The 22,057-nt window shown below is 42.0% G+C and overlaps 1 protein-coding gene across 2 annotated transcripts in view; it reads right to left on the bottom strand.

Annotated features, from left to right (window-relative positions):
* Positions 1-249: 249 nt before the first annotated feature.
* syt16 (synaptotagmin XVI) overlaps positions 250-22,057 on the bottom strand; it is a 29,880-nt gene continuing 8,072 nt past the window's right edge. Inside the window, exons 2-7 of one of the 2 annotated variants that reach the window (XM_076146644.1) lie at positions 20,841-21,014; positions 14,838-15,053; positions 9,108-9,355; positions 6,879-7,337; positions 5,010-5,199; positions 250-4,900 (exon numbers count right to left, since the gene is read on the bottom strand). In XM_076146644.1, coding sequence (XP_076002759.1) covers positions 4,587-4,900; positions 5,010-5,199; positions 6,879-7,337; positions 9,108-9,355; positions 14,838-15,053; positions 20,841-21,014 — 1,601 coding nt within the window. In that variant the 3' untranslated portion in view covers positions 250-4,586. Of the gene's footprint in view, positions 4,901-5,009; positions 5,200-6,878; positions 7,338-9,107; positions 9,356-14,837; positions 15,054-15,553; positions 15,663-20,840; positions 21,015-22,057 lie in introns of those variants that run through there. The other variant, XM_076146645.1, reaches the window with a different exon arrangement.

Genomic DNA, 22,057 nt, shown 5'->3' with positions numbered 1-22,057 from the left:
CTATAGTCCAAGCTGAAGCTAATAAGCAGAAACATAACAATACGCAAATCTACTTTAATGTCCTCCAAATTTTTCACTGAGCATTTTGTCCAAAAGATTCAAACAAAATACCACAATGATTAACTCTGTCAGTGCTGTTCTAGTTGTTGACTCTTTTGACAGAAAGACCTAATAGAATTACGACATCTAACCAGAGGAGGGTTAGGAAAGGTACAGAACCCAGAGAGAGAGACAGATGGCTGACAGACGTTTCCACAGCAGGTATCCATGTTTTATTGGCAACAACAAAATTCATACAAAAAGTGCTTTCTGGGTTCCACAGGGGCTCAGCATGCAACGTCCAGACCAGGGCTGGAGGAATACAGCATCAGCAGCTTCAAATTGGTGTGACCCTCCTCTTCAGCTCTTCCTACTCTCAGTTATCACCTATACACATGTCTATGAAAGGTCTCTGTCATCCAGGTCAATGGATTTATACCCGCAGTTGGTCTTCACTCAATATTAAGTCATTGGTGATCAGTAAACCTGCTTTTATCGTATAAGAGGAGTCATCTGAGAGTGGAGTTGTTAATATCAGGTGAAAGAAGGTGAAGGTGTTTCTCTGCTGTGAAACTGAAGACAAATTATCAACTGGAAACGGGGCCCTGATCTGGTTTATAATATCTGGTTTTAAAGTTGAGAGAGGTCAGCTTTGACTGAGCTGGTCTGGACTCCAGCCCTGGTTCAGGCCTTGGCATTGGCAGCTTAGTAAAACCTTCAATGCACGCAGACCCACAACAGCATTCACACGTAACAACAAGAAGGTTTCATGCAAGTTTGGATTATCTCCTCGTTTGGGTAGATATGTTTCATCTCCCCTAAAGGCAAACATAACAGGCACTTCATCAGAGTATTTACAACAGTATTACATCTCCAGCACTGATTGTTTTACATCTGTAGATACAACTTGGGATCATCAATCGGAGTCATGCAGATGCGTACATACCAAACAGAAATCATGTGAAATATCTCATCTTAAAAAGACACATCAAGCATTTACTAGTTTAAAAATATAGAATAGATATTACAGATTATATACAGTAACATGCTTAAAATAAACCAGTCTGTGCAGTAAATATAGTTGAGATCACTATTCACACTCACATGTATGAAGCTTGTAGAATAGGAGTGCTGATGTTGAATATTAACAGTTCACATGCTTTTTCCACCCACCCTGTGGAAATTAAACTGGTCAAGACTGATTTTTTTTTTATTGATAACAGAAGTTGTACATCCTCAGATGACTTTATGCAGTTACTTGTGCTTTAACATGCATTTCATAAATACAACACACCTGTCATTTATCAGGAGGCTTAAAGTGTATTTTACGTCTTCCAATGTAGGACTGAAGTATATAGAAGGAGGGAATGGAATAGAAATTGCTACAAATGGACACTGAAATTTATCATTGCCGAGTGACTGCTGTGTTAGAGCCGACTGTGTTATTAAACACCTGGGAGAAGCAGGATATTTTGAGGTGTTAAAAGCTATTTTCACCTCTGCTGCTGCTAGTGTGGTTTTTCATTTTAGAGACTTTGTGCAGCGTGAGCCTGCAAATTTGCAAATATATGACCCATGACGTGACATCAGGTCCGGTCCAGTGTGTCATGACTGAAACCGCCAAGTAAGTATTAGATTGTTTATCTGATCACAGCGATGATCTCATCAAAAGGAGATTAAAAATCAGAGAACAATTTCCCTACTAATGTACGAGTCTCTAATGTTGCTGTTGATCAACACTTTAAGCTTAGTTGCAAAGAACTTTTTTCCCTTCAGTGCTTACTTGGCATGCAAAACAGTGTCTTTAACAGCCCAGCGTGATGTAATTATTAGCAGCAGTGCAAATTAACACTGCAGCTGTGCTCATTCACATTATCAGCGGTCCTGAAGGTAATTTGCAGTAGCCTTTGCGTGTATCACCTCAATGAATTGTTAAGAGTTGTGCTGTCCCTCTAAAGTGAAAATGTAACACATTCCAGTCAGTGAAAGGAAATGTACAGGTGACAGCCACATATTATACAACAAGGTCTTTGCAGCACTCCTATTCTTCGCCAATGCTTCAAAATATATACCTGAAGTTTTAGTTATTACATATGTGCACTTTAAACATGAGCCGTACAGCTGTTACAGCCCAACATTCTGGCATTTAACAGATATACAGGGAGTCCATCCACCTGTACCCCTATCAGTACATCATTCATATGTGCTTGACACTTAACCAAGTCATGAAGCATATCAGTTTTGTCAATGGAAGATAAAGTACAAGAACATTTTTAATTTGACAATTTGTTTGCCATTTGTCTGTGAACTTGTTAGTGAAGTTTAAATATCCAGAAGCTTTATGGTGTAAAAATCATTGGGTAGCTATTTCACCAAATGCTGGAGTCTGATGATCGGTAAATTGTTTAAATTGTAATTTATTTGTGGTTTGAAGTGTGGTGATAATGATGAAGTTAAGAAAAGACAAAATCTAAACTTTGGCTTTACAAAATGAAATTTCCATTGACCAATAAATGGGAGCAATGAGTATTGACGTAAACACTAATCTTCAATTTTTAACTCAGTTCTTGTGATACCACCTTTACTAACGTGTATTTTGTGGTTATAAGGTGTCACTAATGGTTAATAAAGAATGCATTAATGCAGTTTAGAGGTCATTGGTGGGCGAAAGTTCGGCATAACAGAATTTAATAGAAAATTGCATCTCCCAAATTCCTTAATTTTACCCTAAATGTTAATAATGTCTTCCTCGTCTTCCTAGAGATCTTTGGGCTGGGATGTAATTGTTTGTTGTGTGGGCCTATAAAGGCCCTTTCAGACATTGTATGTGATTTGGAGCTATACAAACTTGACCTCCAAGCCTGGCAAAAAGGATGTGATATAAATGACATGTTACTGATTTATAAATGATGCATTAATCATTACCAAAAGCACTGCTTACTACCTCACTATCCCTACCATTTAATTTCTTCGAAAAATAGGCACTGTGTCACCTGCAAAAATCAAAACAAACCAATGGAGTGAATGATCCCGAGTTCAGATAACCCTCCAAACACATCTCTATTCTTGGTGTGGAGTCCCGCTGGGTTTGGAACTGCACTATCGAGCTACACAAACACATATAATCCCCCTCCGGGTTTAAACTGCCGCTTTATGACTCAATGATGCTCAGACAGGCTGGAGAACGAGCAATGGCATCATCACACAGCTGTAACCACCAATTACCACAGAAAGAGAGAGTGTGTGAGGGGAAAAAACACTCACATGCACTTCCAGGGTTATTCATGGCATGTTATTAACAGCTGCACCGAGATATTTAAATCCCCTTTCAGCTCAGAGTTGATGGGTGTTGAATTGAGCTTTGGCCTGTGGAGGAAAGAGAGTCGAGGCCAGATCCACCATTCATGCTCCCATCATCCAGAGCTGGTTAAGAGTCTCCAGCTGCTCGTCTTCCTGCTTGTAGTAGCACGTGTCAACACAGTGAATCAAAGTGCAGAATATGAATGGGCGCTGAATATAAATGAGCTGCTGCTGAATCCTATCATTATAAACCATCGCCTTTTTGTTTTTCCTTCTGTTAATTTATTTTCTCGGAATTTCTTTGCAATGCTTCATGATGTAGATTTTTTGAAACTAGAGAAACTCGGTCATTTCTTCGATTAGTTAAGGTTGAATAAGGTTGAAAGGGTCATTTTATCAATCAATCAAATCTGATCAGCTCTTAAACTCAACATAGTTTGCTTTATTTGCCACAAAGTGAGCCTAATGCTATATGTTCACATCACTAACAACGCAACTCAAACCACCAACGCATTTGTCCCAATGTATATGTACATCACGGTGCCATAAGTGAGAAAAAGAGGAAGGTTCAAAGCCTGTACAGTCTTTCACCATAGCATCCCTAGCTAGCATGGCCACCACGCTATGTAGTAGACGTGCTAGCTAGCCTCTACGCCAGTGACCTCGTTTGACTCGCTGTCTTTCCCACCTTCTCTGGCCACACTAATCTCCTTCAGCATGGCAAGCGGTAAATCCAAACCACAGCTGCGCCTCTGTGTTAACAAAATCTCAGCCACAACATGTTTGTAATGCGCACCAGGCTTCAACACACTCAGGCTGCATTAGCGTCACCGGGGCCTAGTGTAGGATTGTTTTGATATCTTGTTTGGTAGCAAGCTAGTGAACTAACTAGCTAGCAGGCATCCGTTTAATGTAAATCAGAAGGTTTAACACTTTATATGATGGTGAAACCCACCCCTAAGTTGACGTATCATCAGACAATGTTGTTGTTGTCAATAGGAATGAATTACTCTCTGGCAGATAGCCAAAAGATGTGAATGTAGCGCAAGGTTTGCACAAGTGGTCATTTTGATCTGAAATCATTTTGATTGTCTTCCTTGTATATGTTCTGGCATTTTACACTCAGGACCAAAGTGCTGCCTCACTGACCAGAGCCTCCGTGTTGCTAGAACTAAAAAATAAACAGATACAAGGCAGAGGTTTTGGCTTTGACTTGGACCGGGCTAAATGCTGTACACCAGGTAGCGTTACGCCTCCAGGAGGACGTGCCAGCGGGAGACCTGCTGTCCTTTGCCCTCCTTCATGTCCTGCCAGTGCAGCTGCTCCTCCTCGCCGCTGCTGTTCTGACCCATAGAAATCCACCCCACCATCTCTTTGCGCTTCATGCTGCGCCGGTTGTAGATGGAGACCATGAGTGTGACGTCCGACAGCTGGAAGAGTGCCACCTGGAAGACAAAGGTCTCCTTGTACACAGGGTTGGGTTGTCCTCGTCGCACTGATGTCTTGCAACGAGAGATCTCCTGTCCCATCGAGTTCAGCAGCGCCAGACGACCATAAGTGTCTGGATCAGAAAGGGAGAGGAGAAGAAGAGCAAAGGTTTATATTCGTATGTACTGTATATGTGTTGTTTCATTTGTATGGAGGACATGGTTATGTGTCTCTGCTCAGACCTGGAGGCTTGTTGATGGCCAGGTTTCGGAAGTGGCTGCCTTTAATGAGCTCCACAGACATGCGTCCCGTGGTGGCATTGTAGGACAGTCCAACCAGCAGCTCTGGGACACCACCATGCGTCAGCGACTGAGTGGAGGAGGCGCTGTCGCTCTGAGACACGGCAGACAGGCTCAGCTGGGAGGCCGCACTCTGTGGAGACACACAAATATACTGTACACACGCTGCTGCATATTAGCTGATCTACTCCCTACAGCTTTGTATTGTTCATTTATTTACACACCTCCACAGGAAAGGAAGATTAAACACAGCTTAAACAATGTAGATAAAGACACAGCTGAGGGAATTTATGTAGAAACTGGCCCTTATTGTTTGAATAATACTTCTTGGTTACGATGGTTTGTTACAACTCCAACACAAAAACAAAATTTCAAGATCAATTTCTGATTACTGTCACAAGTGATGAGTGGAGCCTGAAGTGGACACAAAAGCAGAAAGAGGACATTGACTGACTCTCACTCCCTTTCCTCACTTCCAAACTGAAAGCACTGAAGCATTTCACTGATTATAAAAACACATTTCTATCATCTTTCTATCAAGTATTGTCGGTCATAAATTATTCCACACTGCAGATAAGTTTAAAGGCAATCCTCCATTTGCTTTTTTTCTGTATCTTCCTCTAAGGCAGCAACGAAATATCCTATTTTCTGCTGGAAACAGCACATTATAATTCCCATGTGATTAATGTGCTTGCTTGCCTATCACAGCTCGTCTTTTACAAGGACAAAGAAACATCAGCAGAGCCCATTGGAACTCTGGGTTATAACCTTATAACCTCTGGACTGTAGAAAACGGTTGTGACTATACCTGATTATTGTTGGTTATGAATATAATCTTTGACATGTTTTTTCTTGAACTTGAGAAAATCAAGTTCACTATGAGGGGTCACACTACCCATTTCTTTCCTACTTCACTACAGGCTATGCCAGACGATTACTGAATACCTGAACACCGAACAGTTTCTTTTATTTTTTATTTTAAATCCCAGGTGGGCCAGGATGGGGCTGTATGATTGTGGGGTTGTGTGACTGTAGGGATGGGTCGGGTCTTTGAGTGGGATATGTTTTTTCGCTCTTTTTTCTCTTTACCACACCCTATAATGCCATCTGTAGTTGCCTCCACCCCTGTTCGACATCATCCTGTAAAAACTGTACCTATGGGATCACCGCATAAACATCACTGATGTCATCCTGGACTCTGCGTCCACACTTCTGTGCCATGTTCTCACAACCTTCGGCGGCCTTGGCTTTCACCTGATTCTGTTTCAATTTACTTGAACAATATATTGTCTATTTTGCCTCAGGGTCTAAGTTCTCCTTTCTCTCTCTCCCTCTGGCTCTCTGCCTCCCTTCGAAAAAAGTTAAACAATAATAACCTTCACTTCCTACCCTCCTGTGCTTCCCGCCAGTGTGATTACCTGCCTTCCCTTATGTCGTTCACCTGTGTCTCGTTGTCTCCTCCCCTGTCTGGTATATATACCCCTGTGTTCCATGTGTTCATTGTCAGTTCGTTACCGTTCCTGGCTCCTCGTATGTTCCCTTGTTTGCGGCCAGACCAATTTTATAGAATTTGATCTGGTTGTTGTTACTGTATATGTCAGCATCTAGCAGCTTCTACAGTATCTTTTTGACATTTCTCAACAAAGCATGTACAAAAGAGGTTAAAAGGTTCTTCATGGACATACACAATGACATAATTGCAGTGGTTTACAAACAAGATCCCCAAACAGTAATGGTGACCTGGTGGTCCACCTACATCCTCAGATAAACTCCCATCCTTATGTCAGTATTTTTTTACTTTATCAAACTGACCTTCAGGTTACTACGGGGGTCCAGAACCAGCATTGTCTTCACCGTGCCTCCATCTTTGTTGAGCACACCCAGCTGCAGCACTTTCTCCCCCATCATCCTCTCCCTCATCATCCTGCCACTGGGAGCGTACAGCCGAAACCGGATGGCTGATAACTGCAGCTCTGACGGCTCCAGGCGCGAGAAGCGAAATGTCTCATTGTAGAGCGGCTGTGAGCCTCTCTGCACCGAGGTCTTGTAGCGTTGCTTCTTGGAGGGCAGCATGACCAAATGAACCTGCCAAGCATCCATGCCACTGCGGGCCTTGTCAGGAAGGCCTTGGGCTTCAACCACAGTGACCAGGAGCTTCTCTGTATTTGGCTGGTAGTCCAGAGACAGGAGCAGGTCACCACATTTGGAGACCGCATGCGGGTCAGAGGCCTCCAGTGGATCTGGGATCTCATCTTGCGGAGGCTGTTCTTGCTGAGAAGGTACAACATGTAAAAACAGTGGTTTTGTCACTTGTCAGGGTCTCAATAAATCATTTTAAAGTTTTTATTCAAATAAAATGTTATCATACTGTCGTAAGAGTAAAGTAGCTGGGTGTAATAACTGATTGAACCTCAGACAGATGGATAGCCAGTGTCATCAAGGATAAGTATATAATAATTTCTTTCTTCAACATATTTGTTTTCTAGAAATAACTGTCAGGATCTGGAAAAAGTAAAGCAAATCACTAGATCGGAATAAAGAAATGAATAAAACACAAGTTGGTTTGTATTCTGGGCAGGTAAAATGGCTTAATAGCAGGATTATCTAGAACTAAATATTTAACAGAAAGTCATAAGAGGGTTACTCTGGCAAAAATATGTCATGTCCATGGAGAAAGCCTGCCAAAAAGAAAAAGCCTTTCTCCTCCAGCCACAGTGCAACCAAGCACAGCCTCTCGTACGGTCAGCAAACACAACATTGATTGTGTCGTATGTTGACAGAGCAAGGCTGAGTGTCAGCGTTGACATGGCAACTGCACAGGAGATACAAGATAATCACAGATCTGCAGCACCAGTATATTGAACATGCAGGTCAGGAGGTCTGCATATCACGGTCGCACTGCACACAGCTTTATCCAATCAGCACTGAGTATCTAATGAGTACTTCACCTGACGCACACTCAGCTACTTTACTCTTACTAGTACGTCTTGGTAGTTGCAGCAGACGTGAATGTAGTAGCAGTGGTCCTGGTATAGAATATGTAATAATAGGAAGTAAGGCTACTTATTGTGGCACTGCTATGACCACTATGATAATAGTAGAAGTACTGCTACTCGCAATAGTGGGTGACATTTGCATGAGTGTGAATTTAGTACTTACACTAGTATCAGTAGGCTTATTTCCAAAAGCCGTGCTTGCAGTCACAGTAGAGGTAGTAGTATTATTAGATTTGTTAGCAGCCATAGTACTGTTATATAACAGTATAAACAGAATGTTACAGCATGGCTCACCCAGGTTTTTCTGCAGCCTCATTTGTTATTTATGAAGCATTTCGAGATGTCAGTAGCACCATGTAATTCTACTCTGTGTGTGTGTGTGTGTGTGTGTGTGTGTGTGTGTGTGTGTGTGTGTGTGTGTGTGTGTGTGTGTGTGTGTGTGTGTGTGTGTATGGGTAAGTGAGTGGGAGGTGTTTACTGCACAGATTGCTCCCAATTTCAAAGTGTGATTTGGTGACTGAGAGGATGTTAGAGTCTACACACACATGTGCACGCGCGCACACACACACACACACACACACCCCCTGATTAGTATTCATGAGCTTCTGTTTGTTAGACAATGCAGCATGGAAAGCAAAGGAAATATGAACTTATTTACACAAAACCCGACGGCTTCAATAAGCCATGTTTGATTTGCTGAGAGAATAACATGGCAGAATGGAGCGATAATCCTTTCACCACTGAAGAATGATACCTCAGCCAAGCCTGATGGGTAACAGCCTGGCTGCGGTCAGATCGCTGACCCTGATAAGTAGCCCCTGCCTTTTTTTCCCTCTTTAATTTTTTGGGGCCATTTCTATATGCACAGAGCTGTGAAACTTCGGTCAAGCTACCCAGTATTTCACAACAAAGGAATCTAGAGTATAGAAAAAACAGTGTTGTGGGGCTGAAATACATCTTTGTCTTTCCTGTTCTGTTTTTAATATCACAACCTCCATTTCTGTTGCGACTCTTAAATGTATATGTTCTTGTCATGCTGCAGTACCTCAGGGCTACAGTTGGAGGAGCTGTCTGTACGTTCTTTCTTGTTATCGCCCTGCTGGTCCACAGTGGCCTCCATGTCCACAGCGCCATCCATGCCACCATGTTGGTTTATACTGGGGGTGGGAGTGTCTGAGACCTCTGGCGCTGATAGCTCCATCCCTACAGGTGCGTCCACAGAGGGCGTGGGAGTCATGGTGCTGGATGTCACAGCAGACAGTGGGTCCTGGAACCCTGTCTTTGCCTCCATGTCTGCAGGGTGACAATAACAAGGTAGGAAAGTCAGTGTGACGCCCTCTGGTGGTTGTGTTTAAATCTCAGTGACATTTCTAGTCCAAGACGAACAACATAATGAGACAAATAGAGGTCAAATCATAGAATCCTGCACCCTAAATATGAGTTCATTAAACTGCAGCCAAGCTTATCTCTTAGTAAAGTAGCTAGCTACATTACAAGCTGCTGTGAGCTAAGCTAGCTAACAGCATTTAAGCTATTTCAACGCGAAACTTTAGGAAATAACATGAAAAACAATGTTTGACATAATGTGAAAACCAGTATTTCTGTCTCCAGTGTAGCCCAGAACAATTACAGCATGATTTCAAAAAGAAACTGCTTTTTATCTGTAAATGAAGAGTATAAACTGTGGAAGTCCCAGAGGCAATTTGTGTTGCACATACGTACACCTGGTTCACCTGCCTGCTTCAGTGAATGAATGGTGGAGAGGGGCTGAGAAGGGAGCTTCATCATCAGTAGTCTGTGTGTGCACGTGCGTATACAGTATGCTTCTATGCGATACTTGTTGTCAACAGACGCAGGTATGAACTCAGATTCTTCAATGAAGTTTGTGTTGGATGATGCTTTCTTCTTTTTAAAATGCTGATTACGACATTGGATCATTGGGGTAAAATGACTGGGAAAGTGGCTGGACAGCAGCGAAAATAAATCTGTTTTGTTTGTGATTCAGTTAGTCACAGTCATGTTGTGATGCTGTGTAGCTGCTGGAGAAAAGACACAGAGAGAAAGTGCTGCCGATTGTCATGAATGATGTTAAGGCTGCTTTTCTGTTCTGTTCAAGTTTACAGCTGCCCGAGTTTCAATTATACTATTGTGGATGTGAAGTGGATCGTCAGGTCTGCCAACTTTTACTGATGGATGTCGCAACCGGATCAACGATCATTTGCTTATGTGGATTTCATGATTCACTGTGTGCACACCTCTTACCTCAGGGTAATGAATGAATCAAAGGCTGGTCCAATTGCAAATGGAAATGAAACTGAAAATACAAAAAGAACGGTCACTCTCCCTGAAAGAACTTTGATGTGTAAAATTGAAAGGCTTCAGAAAGAACGCAGACTCAAGGGGAATAAAATAAAGGGTTTATTTTTTTCTCTGAGGGAAGTGTATAGTAAGTTGAATTTTTTTCTTAAATGTAAATGCTGGATGATTTCATTTCATGGGTCACTGCTGCCTTTAATATCAACTGAAGAACAAATAAAACAAAATGAGTGGTTCACAAGCATCAGTAAATGTCAACAGGGGTTTATTGACAACGTAAGGCAAATATTTTCAAACTGGCAGGACTTGGAAGGACCACAGGACATCTTTAATCGTTTAATGGAATGGGGGAAAAGATTGGAATCTAGAGCTTGTAGCACCTCCATGACCTCTGCTCATAGTAAAGCTGAGGAAGAGACGGCTGCTCTTCTTACTCGTAAAACGTTATCGAAAAGCAAACATGCGAATAAGGAAACAGAGAGCAGCTTGGACTTGAGGTGGAAATTGCTCCGTCAATGAAGGTAAGCGTTTTGAGGGCGTCAATAACTCATTACATTACATTACATTACGATCATTTGGCAGACGCTTTTATCCAAAGCGACTTACATTACATTATACTACCACCCTTCGCAGAGGGGGGAGCAATTGAGGGTTCGGTGCCTTGCTCAGGGACACCTCGGCAGGGACTCGAACCGGCAACCCTCCGGTTCTTAAGCGGAAGCTCTACCCACTCGACTACTGCCTCCCCACTCATTGTCAGCCTCTAGTTAATGTAGTTGCATGGAATCCTATTCACCAAAAGAGGAAAAGGTGCTTAAAGGCTCAATGTGGAAACGGATTCCTGTGTTCCTTATGGACCTCAGACAGATGGAAAGCCAGTGTCATCAAGGATTAGTATGGATTATGATTCAATAGGTTCAAAGCCAAAGGAAATGAAATATGCTCAAATCACCAGAACACACTTATCCCAGAGCCTATTGAGCCTAAAGAGTCTCAGATCAAACTGCTCACTTGCCACAAAAGGCAAATATTTCCACTGTTGCTGGTGATGATCCATTGTTATCCATGATGGGAAGGCAAAATGAAATCATTTAATTGTTGGTTAAGCAGCAACCAATGTCAACTTTGCAAAGAAAGAGATATTTTGTTTGATGGAGATCCTTTGCAGTATTGTGCCGATGTAGTGCACCAGGGGGCAGACAAGTGGACTTGTCAGAAGCTATCAACCTACACCACGGTCTCAGATAGAGGCTATAGCAAGACAAAGGCATTACTGGAAAAGCATTTCAGATATTTGCATAAAATTGCATCAGCCCATATGGGAAAGGCTCTGTCATGGCCAATAATTAAATCAAAGGACGGGAAGCTTTCTGCAGGCTTATGCTCCCTTCCTGAGACGACACTGTGACGCAACGGATGCAGTTCATGATGTGTGAAACGATAACGACTGCCAAAGTGTTGACTATGACATTGCCTTACAAATGTAGGGCTGAATGGAGAATAAGGGCACACACCGCATTCCCTGCAATGTTACAACTTTCTTTCACAACACAGCCTCGTTCACACATGCAGTCATTCCAGGAACACAGAGCAGAGGTGGGAAATTGGGGGCACAGATTTCCCTGAATATTGATCCCTGCTCCCATTCACACATGACCACATGCAGGAAGCGAAAGATTGGATGTGTGAATGAGGCTCATGATTATAAATTGGTCCTAGGTCCAATCTAGGAAAGGACGCAAGAGAATGTTGTCAAAAGCTGCATTAAGCAGCTCCTTGGCCTTTCTTACATGATATACATTTACCAGAGATCAGTTCTGATGTTGAAGTTCTGTTGAATGTGTCAAGAGCATTGGAATCTATAAGTGATCCAAAGCATGGATGAAGATCCATTTGCTATAGGAGCCCAAAGAGGAGTTGTCAGAAGGACTCTGTTTTCCATGGTGACTACACTGCATGTATGAGTGACCTTATCTACCATGGTTACATTACATTACATTACGATCATTTAGCAGACGCTTTTATCCAAAGAGACTTACAATAAGTGCTGAGCAGCCCTGATTTGTCACAGTCTGTCACCTCATGTACCACTTCCTGTGTTATTTTGTCTCTGTTTCAGGCGTCTTCACTTCCTATCCTCCTGTGCTTCCCCGTCAGTGTGATTACCTGCCTCCCCTAATGTCGTTCACCTGTGTCTCGTTGCCTCCTTCCTGTCTGGTATATACACCCCTGTGTTCTGCGTGTTCTTTGTCAGTTCGTTATCGCTCGTGGCTTCCTTTGTATCCTCGTGACAGTACTCCTCGACTGATCTAGTTTGACCTGTGTATCAACCCACGCCTGCACCTGACCTCCCGTCTCCACCCGCGTCTCCAGCCCTCGGATTTACGCCTGCCCTCAACCTCGTCTCTCGCTGCTAGCCCTCAGACCTACCCTACCTGTCCCCGACGCCGCCCACAGCCTGCTTCTTTGGATGCCTATCTGAATAAATCCTTTTTGAAACTGTTAATCTGCGCTTTGGTCCTCTGTTCTGTTAAACCGTGACATGATTGGCCTGTACTAAGAATAGTGGTAAAGACCATTATCAACCTAAACTAAGTGCTAGGAACCTCTGGCCTAGAGAAGCTTGAATATATGCAGAAAGAATAGACTTTGAAATTGGCCTTTAGGTATTTTGATCATTTGTATTTTGTGTGTAAGGTATAATTATTATAATATTATAATTATAATTGGGGTCTGGACTGTATGAGCCGGAGTGTTAATTTGCGTTGAGCTTATCTGGGTCATTTATGGTAATGTTGCATGCATATATGAGTCGTTATGTACAGTATGTCACCTGGCCACTTTTATGAATGAATGTTAGAGAGGGGCTGAGTAGGGAGTCTCACTTTCTCACTATCACGAGTGCTGCATATATGCATATATATATAGCCGTTTGAGCGCCTACATGTTCCCCTGTGATTGTATCTATGTCATGTTTGAAATGCACGTTTTAAAGGCTGCAGCTGGGATGGGATTTTAAGGACAGCATACTCTCTATGTCTGCCCCTTAGCAGTTCAGTTGTTATTTTGTGGTTACAGATGACTGAAAATGTGTACATTTACCGTAAAAAATAACTTATTTTTCTGCAAATCACTTGATTCATGGAATCATGGAAAGAAGCCTGAACAATTTCAATATCAAGGAAAAACAATGTTGCATCTTCCATTACTCTAAGCGAGGGGACTGGAAGCAGTGATGCAGATTGACATCTTTTAGGTTCATTTATTATTTTACACACTGCAGTTAACTGCTCTCCACTTGACTCTCCCAGTATGTAATATGACAAAAAAAGAAACAAAGCTTTAATGTCCGTTATTTCCCACCTTTGCCTTTAACACGTTTCTTATTCATTGTTTATACAACTGTCTATGTTACCAACAATTTGTTTGCATTACTTGTAAAATGTGTGTGTGGAAATGGGAAATAATGCAGTTAAATAGGAAATTATGCAGCATTGTGGAAAATGCGGCGTATTGTTGAATTTGCATTGGATTACACAATCCCAGAATGACGAAAAGCTGGAGGGACTGGGTGGTGATGCCGGTAGTGGTGTGTTAAGTTCAGTACGAGTGTGCGTGAATAAGGTCGGCAACAGTTAAATAATAAAAGTGCTCGTCATTGACTCCCCTCGCATCGCTCTAAAGTTTCTCAACCAAGCTACACAGCTATTTGCGGGGAAAAAGTAAGTTCCTGGAAAAGCTACACTGCACATGGATTAGCCATTATCTATAAATGTTTATTTTATAATCATACTCTCTCACTCTGGTTCTCACTCTGGAACTACAACCTCCATAAAGCTCACAATCCCCACTGGTAGTGACATTATTCGCAAAAACCAGTCACTATTGGAATAAATCATAATTGAGATGATGTGACATACAACATTATCTTATTTTCCTGTTCCGTGGTTTCCCATCTGTGTACCATTTAATTCAGTCAAGAAGACCTTCAAAAAAGCAGGCTATTTAGGCTTCCGCGGTGAATTGATGATATTGTGAAATCTGTCCGATGCTGGCCTTTCATCAGACAGAAAAGCCTTGAGAACAGGCTGTACCTTCAACTGATCAATGGCAATTAACTCCAATTCATCATCATTAAAGCTGCTCAGACCGTTGATCAATGGCTACAGAGTGCTCACCATGGTAACAGGGTGAGGTGAGTCATCATAAAAGAGTGTGTGTGTGTGTGTGTGTCCCTTTGTAGATTAGATAATTATGTCACCACCCAAGGAAATGTAACGCAGATGTGAAATTCAGGTAATTATTATCTAATAAATATGGCTCACTGTAGTCTTTCTTTACTGATTTTCACTGAAAAATACGCACATTTCTGAGAGAATAAACTTCTGTATGTTCCAACACACCCCAAAGAACACACTGTTCACTGTAGTTAACAGTGCTCCACATATTTGCGACAAACCTTCACAGTCCGATGGCTCAGTATTGCCCTCCTCCTGGTCGAAACGGGTGAATTTGTGGCGGCCTGATGCAGGCTGGCTCGACTGAGTCTGCGGTTCCCCTCCGTTGGCTGATGTGTTGCGAAAACTCAGAGAACGTGACACAGAGATCTCAAATTGCTTCAGGGTCTCTGCATCGCTGTCAGAGGAGCTGGTGGCATCATCACCGTAGCTGTTCACTAGATGGAGAGATCACACAGAAAAACAGGGGTTGACAAAGATGAAAGACATAAGCATGCTGGAGGAGAAGTCTTAAAACCCAGACAGAAGGAACACATCATTTGTTTGTGAAAGACCCAGAAAAAAACCGATGCCGATGTCACTGCTCAAAGTGCCCTGCTGTAACATCTGCCTGACTCACATCTGACCTGATTCAGGCCAAAGTAAATCAGCTAAATCATCTAATGGCCAAAGTTAACAAGTGGCTGATGGTGATTTGCACATAAACAGGCAGATACTGTTTACTCAGGAGACACAAACTCCCATCAAGTTGAGACAAACAAAAGCTATGTTTCCATGCATGCAGTCGTCTGGCATATTGGCGTATTCTAATCTGTGATCTAGATTGCAGGATGACCAGCAGTTACCTTGGTAGTTGCAGTAGTAGGCTGGAAGTGTTGATGCTTGACAATTTGAGCAGTGACAGCTTCTTTGTAATTGATATATAACCTTTATTGACCTCGAAAGGGAACTGGTAGGAACTTCAACAACTTGGATAGAAATGATCTTCCACACATGTCTCTGGTACTGCCCCTCTTCCCTACCCCTTGTGTCGTCTTGAGCTACAGTAGCCTGGAATGGACATAAACAGTAAAAGTCACATTACCCAGCAGAGGGAGTCAGGTCGCTTATTTAAGCACAGATCCAAGACAGAAATCCAACCTCGACTGCTAAAGGAATAAGAATACAAAAGCAACAACAGGCAGCCTCTTTCAACTCACAGACTTGGTGTTACCTCCCCAGCAGAAGAGCCAAAGTAAATGTGAACACCAAGAGAGTTGAACACCAAGCAAACCAAAGACAGCAAGCTACAAGTGGTGACCAGATCAGAGCTAAATGCAGAGTGAATACTGGATCAAACCAGAGCTAAAAGCCCATTCAACATGTGGTTGGAAAGAGGACTACATGGGGTCTGGACTGACTGTAACTGGCTAGCAACAGCTAAATGATGCAGCGATGAAATAACTAGCTCCACCTCGTAGGTCACCAGGAACAAAATAGTCTCTACCTGAGCAGTCACCATGGTTACCCATAGAGCAGGAAGTGTTTCTGTGAGTGGGCGAGAATAAACTGATGGGTCTGTTAACTTCAGAGGATAAAGCTTTCAGAGTAAAGTGATGTTGATAGAGCCCAATCTTTACGAGAGAGAGAGAGAGAGAGAGAGAGAGAGAGAGAGAGAGAGAGAGAGACACACAGAGAGGCACAGCAACAACAATGATTTACCAGTGTCTATATGATTATGATATTAATGATGATATTATTGCAAATAGCAGGACAGCGTCTTCATCTCAACCTTTGCTTCCTAAACACACACAGCACATGGAAGGGCGCGTTTGATTTATTGCTCTGTACTTCTGATTTTCATTATGACCGAACCACGCAGTTTGTTGATGCACTTTGCTAAAATGAATAATAAATCATTCCACCAAAATTGACTGACACATTTCCAGCAACACAACTGATACTACTGCCACTGCATATAAAAAATATTATTGCCAGTAATAATTTACAAAAAAAATGATTGGCGAGAATATTAAGAAAAAAAAGGATTAAAAAAAGAAAGTGTATATATATATATATATATATATATATATATAGAGAGAGAGAGAGAGAGAGAGAGAGAGAGAGAGAGAGAGAGAGAGAGGCTTCAATGTGTTGAGGGCTGTATTGTACTACTCCATTAATAATAAGCAGTGACTACATTTTTCTTTCTAAAAAATATCAATCACACCACAATGTATTTTATTAGTAGCAAAATGGAATAAATTTCACACTGACTTGAACTAAAGACTCCTTGTAACCTGAGCCTTGATAGCAGTGACAGCAACAGCAACAGTGAATATGCGTTGATAGTGCTTATGTGAGTTTGATTTGTCTGTGTGCAAGAGTTTCACAGTGCGTGAGAGTTTGTATAGTGTGTGTGTGTAAGCATTTGAGAGTAAGTATGTCTTATGAGGCCTCCCACATAATTTCATTTATGTAGGTCAAAGTGAAAACATCCTAGTACAAACACACTCCACTATCAGAGGTGTAAAGTAGCTAACAATGCCTGCAGTACTGTATATACACAAACATTTGAGATACTTTCACTTGAGTGTTTACATTTAGGAGTTTCTGCCTTTTCCCTTCATACATTCTGTCTTTTCCTCCTTTCATTCCCATATTCTGTCTTCTTCACCCTTCACACTTCTCTGGTAAAGCTTTTACATTAAGTGACACACACACACACACACACACACACACACACACACACACACACACACACACACACACACACACACACACAGAGGCATACAGATGAGGCCAGACTTTATCATTTGGCAGCTGATGAATGTACAAACAGTGAGTTTCAGTCTATATACTGAATCAATATCCAGAGTCATTTTCATTGAGGAGCATTGAGTTGGTCAGCGACGACACATCGTGCAATTTGATTAGCAACATAATGGGTGTTACCAGCCTGTTTCCATGTAAAGGTAGAATTGCTACAATCTAAAATAGTCACTATTGCTTAATACCTGTAGAGAGCTCCAGTAGAGTACAGCGTAATGTAAGGTGCAGGATTTAAGTAAATGTTCTAAGTCACAGTGGAAAGCAATGCAACCTTGTGTTGTCCTAACAGAGGGTGTGTTCAAAGTGACACAATCATATAATAAAAAAAAGCATGATTAAACGCAGAGGGCCGCATTGACAAGCGGATGATTTTCTCTTTTAAACTCTAGAAACGAAAGTGTATCATAATAATCCTTTACCTTCTACGTCAAAGCGATTAAGGAGCTCCTACCTTCACCTGGAAACCTGCAGAGTAGTGAGGGGTTTCAATGGACTCCAAACAGGATGTGGTGTTTGTTCAGGAAACTAACCTGAAATACCAGCGACAGAGCAGTGGCTGATTCCTGCTGCTGCTCCTCCTGCTGCAGGTGACGCACAGACAAACAAAGGTGGCACACTCTTCAAACTGTTGAACTGGAAACTGTTTGACTAGTGGGACAGGAGCTGCGTTTGAATATTCATCCTTCCTCTTTTCTTTTTCTCCCTCAGCCTAAGTGGAATTAGTTAATAAGATGAAGGAGGTAACGACTTTGGCACAACTGCGTATTATGTACTGATTTTATGTCATGCTTTAAGTATGATGTGTACATACAGGAAGTATTTACTCTCTGAAAAAGGACTTTTCATTATGTATCAAAAAGTAAGTGACTCTGACAGCAGGTGGTGCGCTTTGGATTAATGTGAGTTATGCACGACGATGATCTAATGAGCAAAAGTGGTCAAAAACACCCGACTGATTATTTAACATGAAACGAAGTTCAATATTGACTTTTGCTTCGGCGGTAAACAGGCTGTGGGAGTAGTAGGACTGGAAAGAATTTGTAATTACTACCAAAACAACAACTGTACAAATAAGAAATGAAGTTGTAGGTGTACTACATTCTAATACGGCACAGTGTTCTCTGCAGGCTTGTGTAAATAGTGATTAAGCAGGACTGAAAATAGATTTGCCTGTGTGATGTTGCAAGCTGAGGTAATTACCGTTTAACTACGCTGTGCCAATCTTAAAGCAAGACAACAAACTACTGGGAAATGTTCATTCATAGACAAATTACCGTACTACCTGATTATTTACTATCCTGCTTACTCAAACTTATGAAACGTTTATGAAATATTAATATATATACTGTATTTGACATGATATGTATACAAATGTAGGAAGCAGTCAAAAATCTGAATTTGCTAATAAGTGTGTCTTATTTATTTATATATTATTGTAGGAAACTGTATAAACCCATGAGATCAGGGTCAGAGTGAGCTTGCTGCTTTGTATCATCACCACACACAGAGACTAACCAAATGCAGCACACAGAGACATTATGTAGTGTGTTGAATGTAAGTTGACCACATTGTATGTCCGTTTTCTTATATTTTCTTCAAGGTTTCATAATATTAATAGTGTATTGTGAAGATCCAAAGACCCTGATTTCTTTCTCGCCCACAGAAACCACTGCACAAGCACACACTTGCCCACACACATTTCATCTCTCTCTCTCTCTCTGTTCCACTTTACGTGGAGTCACACAGCAGGAGGAGGTGTAGATCTACTCCGCGTTCTCTTCCTCATTCACACCTTTCAGTCCTCTTTGCTCGCTCACTCCTCCTCTACCGCTTCTCTTTCCAACAGAGACGGGACATGAACATACCAGAAAAAAACACCTGTCTGAACCGGCAGTTATTATGATTTATAAACTGAAATAGTGAGGATTTATGTTCACACAAAGCCAGAGACATTTGTAAACCTCATTGACTTACATCCACATTGCTGTCAATCATTATACTTGACGTTCACCGTGCATACGTGTGTGTACAATGGCTTCTACGCATGTTCTCGCATATCCTCAAGGGTTAAAGCACGCATTCACAAGATACGACACGTGCAAAAAGACCAAGAGGGGCAGTAATGTCAGTTTTCCAAGAATGATTGAAGGTTCCAAGGAGAAACTGATCTTGTATGGTGAGATTCATTTAATGGTCTCACTTACCGTTTCCTTTGTCACTGTTCCCCCGTCCCTTTCATAAAAAGCTCATCAATGCACAAGCAGGCCCACTAACACCGCTCATTATCAGTGTGTGCAAGCACATGCATAGGTGGAATTGAATATAATCCTGTCCTACGTCTAAATATTTACTTTTATAAAGACACTGTCCAGAGGGACACGGGTTAGGAACATCTCACACTAAAAGTAAAAGATTCTACAAAAAAGGTTTTGGACATTAAGGCCACTTTCACAGCTAGTTCACTAAACCACGTTTCACTTAGAAGAAGGCTGAGATCACACATTTTTGGCAAACCATGGTTCACCTGCTTGGTAGCCATCCACAAGCTTCCCGCAAGCTTCTGGTTGAATATTTGACAGAATCGGTGTAGTTCAGCTAAATTTGTTGGCTTTCTGACATGGATTGTTTCTTCAGCATTGTCCAGATGTTCTAAATGGGATTAAAATCAGGCCTTTGGGAAGTCCATTGTAAAACCTTAATTCTAGCCCACTTTTTATGTGTGTTTGGGGCCATAGTCCTGTTGGAACACCCAACTGCGTCCACGGCCCAACCTTCTACCTGATGATTTTAGGATCTCCTGAAGAATTTGGAGGTAATCCTCCTTCTTTATTATTGCGTTTACTTTCTGTAAAGCACCAGTTCCATTGGCAGCAAGACAGGTCCAGATCACAATACCCCCACCACCATGCTTGACGGTACGCAAGACTTTCCCATTGTAGAGTTTGTGGCTGAGTCTAATGTTTGAATCAAATGAGCCCTATTTAAATGGGCTCAGAGAAGTCACCAGCTGTGATTCACTCTCTACATTACCAAAATGAATAATTCATGTTGCTGTACGTATATTTTTGACCCAGTAGCTTAGGTCATATTTTCAGTAGAGCCTTAATAAATTCATAAAAGAACCAAACTTCATGAATGTTTTTTGTGACAAAGCAGTATGTGCTCCAATCACTCTATCACAGGAAAACAGGAGTTGTAGAAATGATTGGAAACTCACGACTGCCATGACATACATGTTCTTGCGTATGTTAACTTTTGACCACAACTGAGTGTTTGTGAGTTTCAGGACAGACAAAGTTAAGTACAAGGTAGGTGCGGAAGCCCTTTGTTAAATGTGGGAACTGTATTGGAGTTCAACAACGCAGTGGAGAGCCAATCACCATACCAAAGATTTCTCAAAACACGTCACTCACCGAGCCCCTGACGAATTCCCTGTCGTCCTTTCTTCCTGTGGCCGTGCTGCTCCAAACACGGTAGGCCACCGACCCGAGAGAAACACAGCTTCTTGTTGATGAAGAGGAAGAGGACGGCCAGTGCCACGATGAAGACACCCACCGCCGACAGGAAGCCAATGGCCTCTGGCGTGACTGGCAGGAAGAGGGAGAGGGAGAGGGGACACACAATGACACACTGATCAGACCACACAAACAGACAGCCTGGGTACATACACACAAACACACACACACACAAGGACACCAAGTACACATGGTACATGTGATACACACACAGACAGAATGAGTGATACTTTAGTATTTCAGTTTCTCTTAGTGCCTTGCTCAAGAGCAGTGTATAGTATTATAATAGCAACTTCTGGAAAAGAAAAGGAGACATTTCACCATGAGCATATCTTCTGGATACAAAATCAATGGTCTGCTCATAAGCGGAACTTCAGAAGTTATGTTTATATCATGCACAAACAAAAGGAAGGAAGGAGGAAGGAAAGTGTCATTTGTGAATCTGGATCTTTGTGCTTCAAGATCTGTGGCGGCAATCTGTAAGGAATGACTCAGGAAAAGCCCAACCTTGTAACTTGGTACAACTTTATTCACTAATTCGTCAAAGCGGACTCATAAAAAAGCATATGTCTGAGCTTTATGTTACAAGGCAAAAGTCTGAGTGAGCAAGGAGCTGCATAGTATTTTGCGTAGTTACAGGCGAGGTCACATCTGTCTGGGACTTTTACACTTTGTAAGATTTGAGGGTTGATAATATGAAGGACTACTTTGAGGAATTTACTTTTTGATTTTGTGTCTGTTGCCATCTCAGTAATCTAAGCAGGAAGACAAAAGCAGAGCGGAAGAGAAGAAAGGGTGGGCAAGTTGATAAGGAGAAGAGGATGAGGAGGCAGAGAAAAACTAGACTCGGGACAAAAGAGACCATTTTAAGACAGAAACAAAGGCAGAGCGAAGATAACGAGAGGGGAAAAATAAAACGAGAGCGAGAGAGAGTAAAGGTGATACATGGTTTACGCTCAATCAGGCGGCTGGGAAACAGATGAATAGAACAGAACAGAAACGGAGCCGCCGTCTACCGTTTCCACGGCAACACTCAAAGTGAGGAGCTGAATCAATGAGAGCTAACAGAGACGAGTACACATCCTGCTGATAGTTGGAAAAAGAAAAGGACCCAG

Source organism: Genypterus blacodes, unplaced genomic scaffold (assembly GCF_046128005.1).
Source record: "Genypterus blacodes isolate CSIRO-AG114 ecotype Tasmania unplaced genomic scaffold, CSIRO-AGI_Gbla_v1 ptg000033l_1, whole genome shotgun sequence".
Classification (NCBI taxonomy): domain Eukaryota; kingdom Metazoa; phylum Chordata; class Actinopteri; order Ophidiiformes; family Ophidiidae; genus Genypterus; species Genypterus blacodes.
This window is presented reverse-complemented; position numbering and strand designations above follow the sequence as displayed.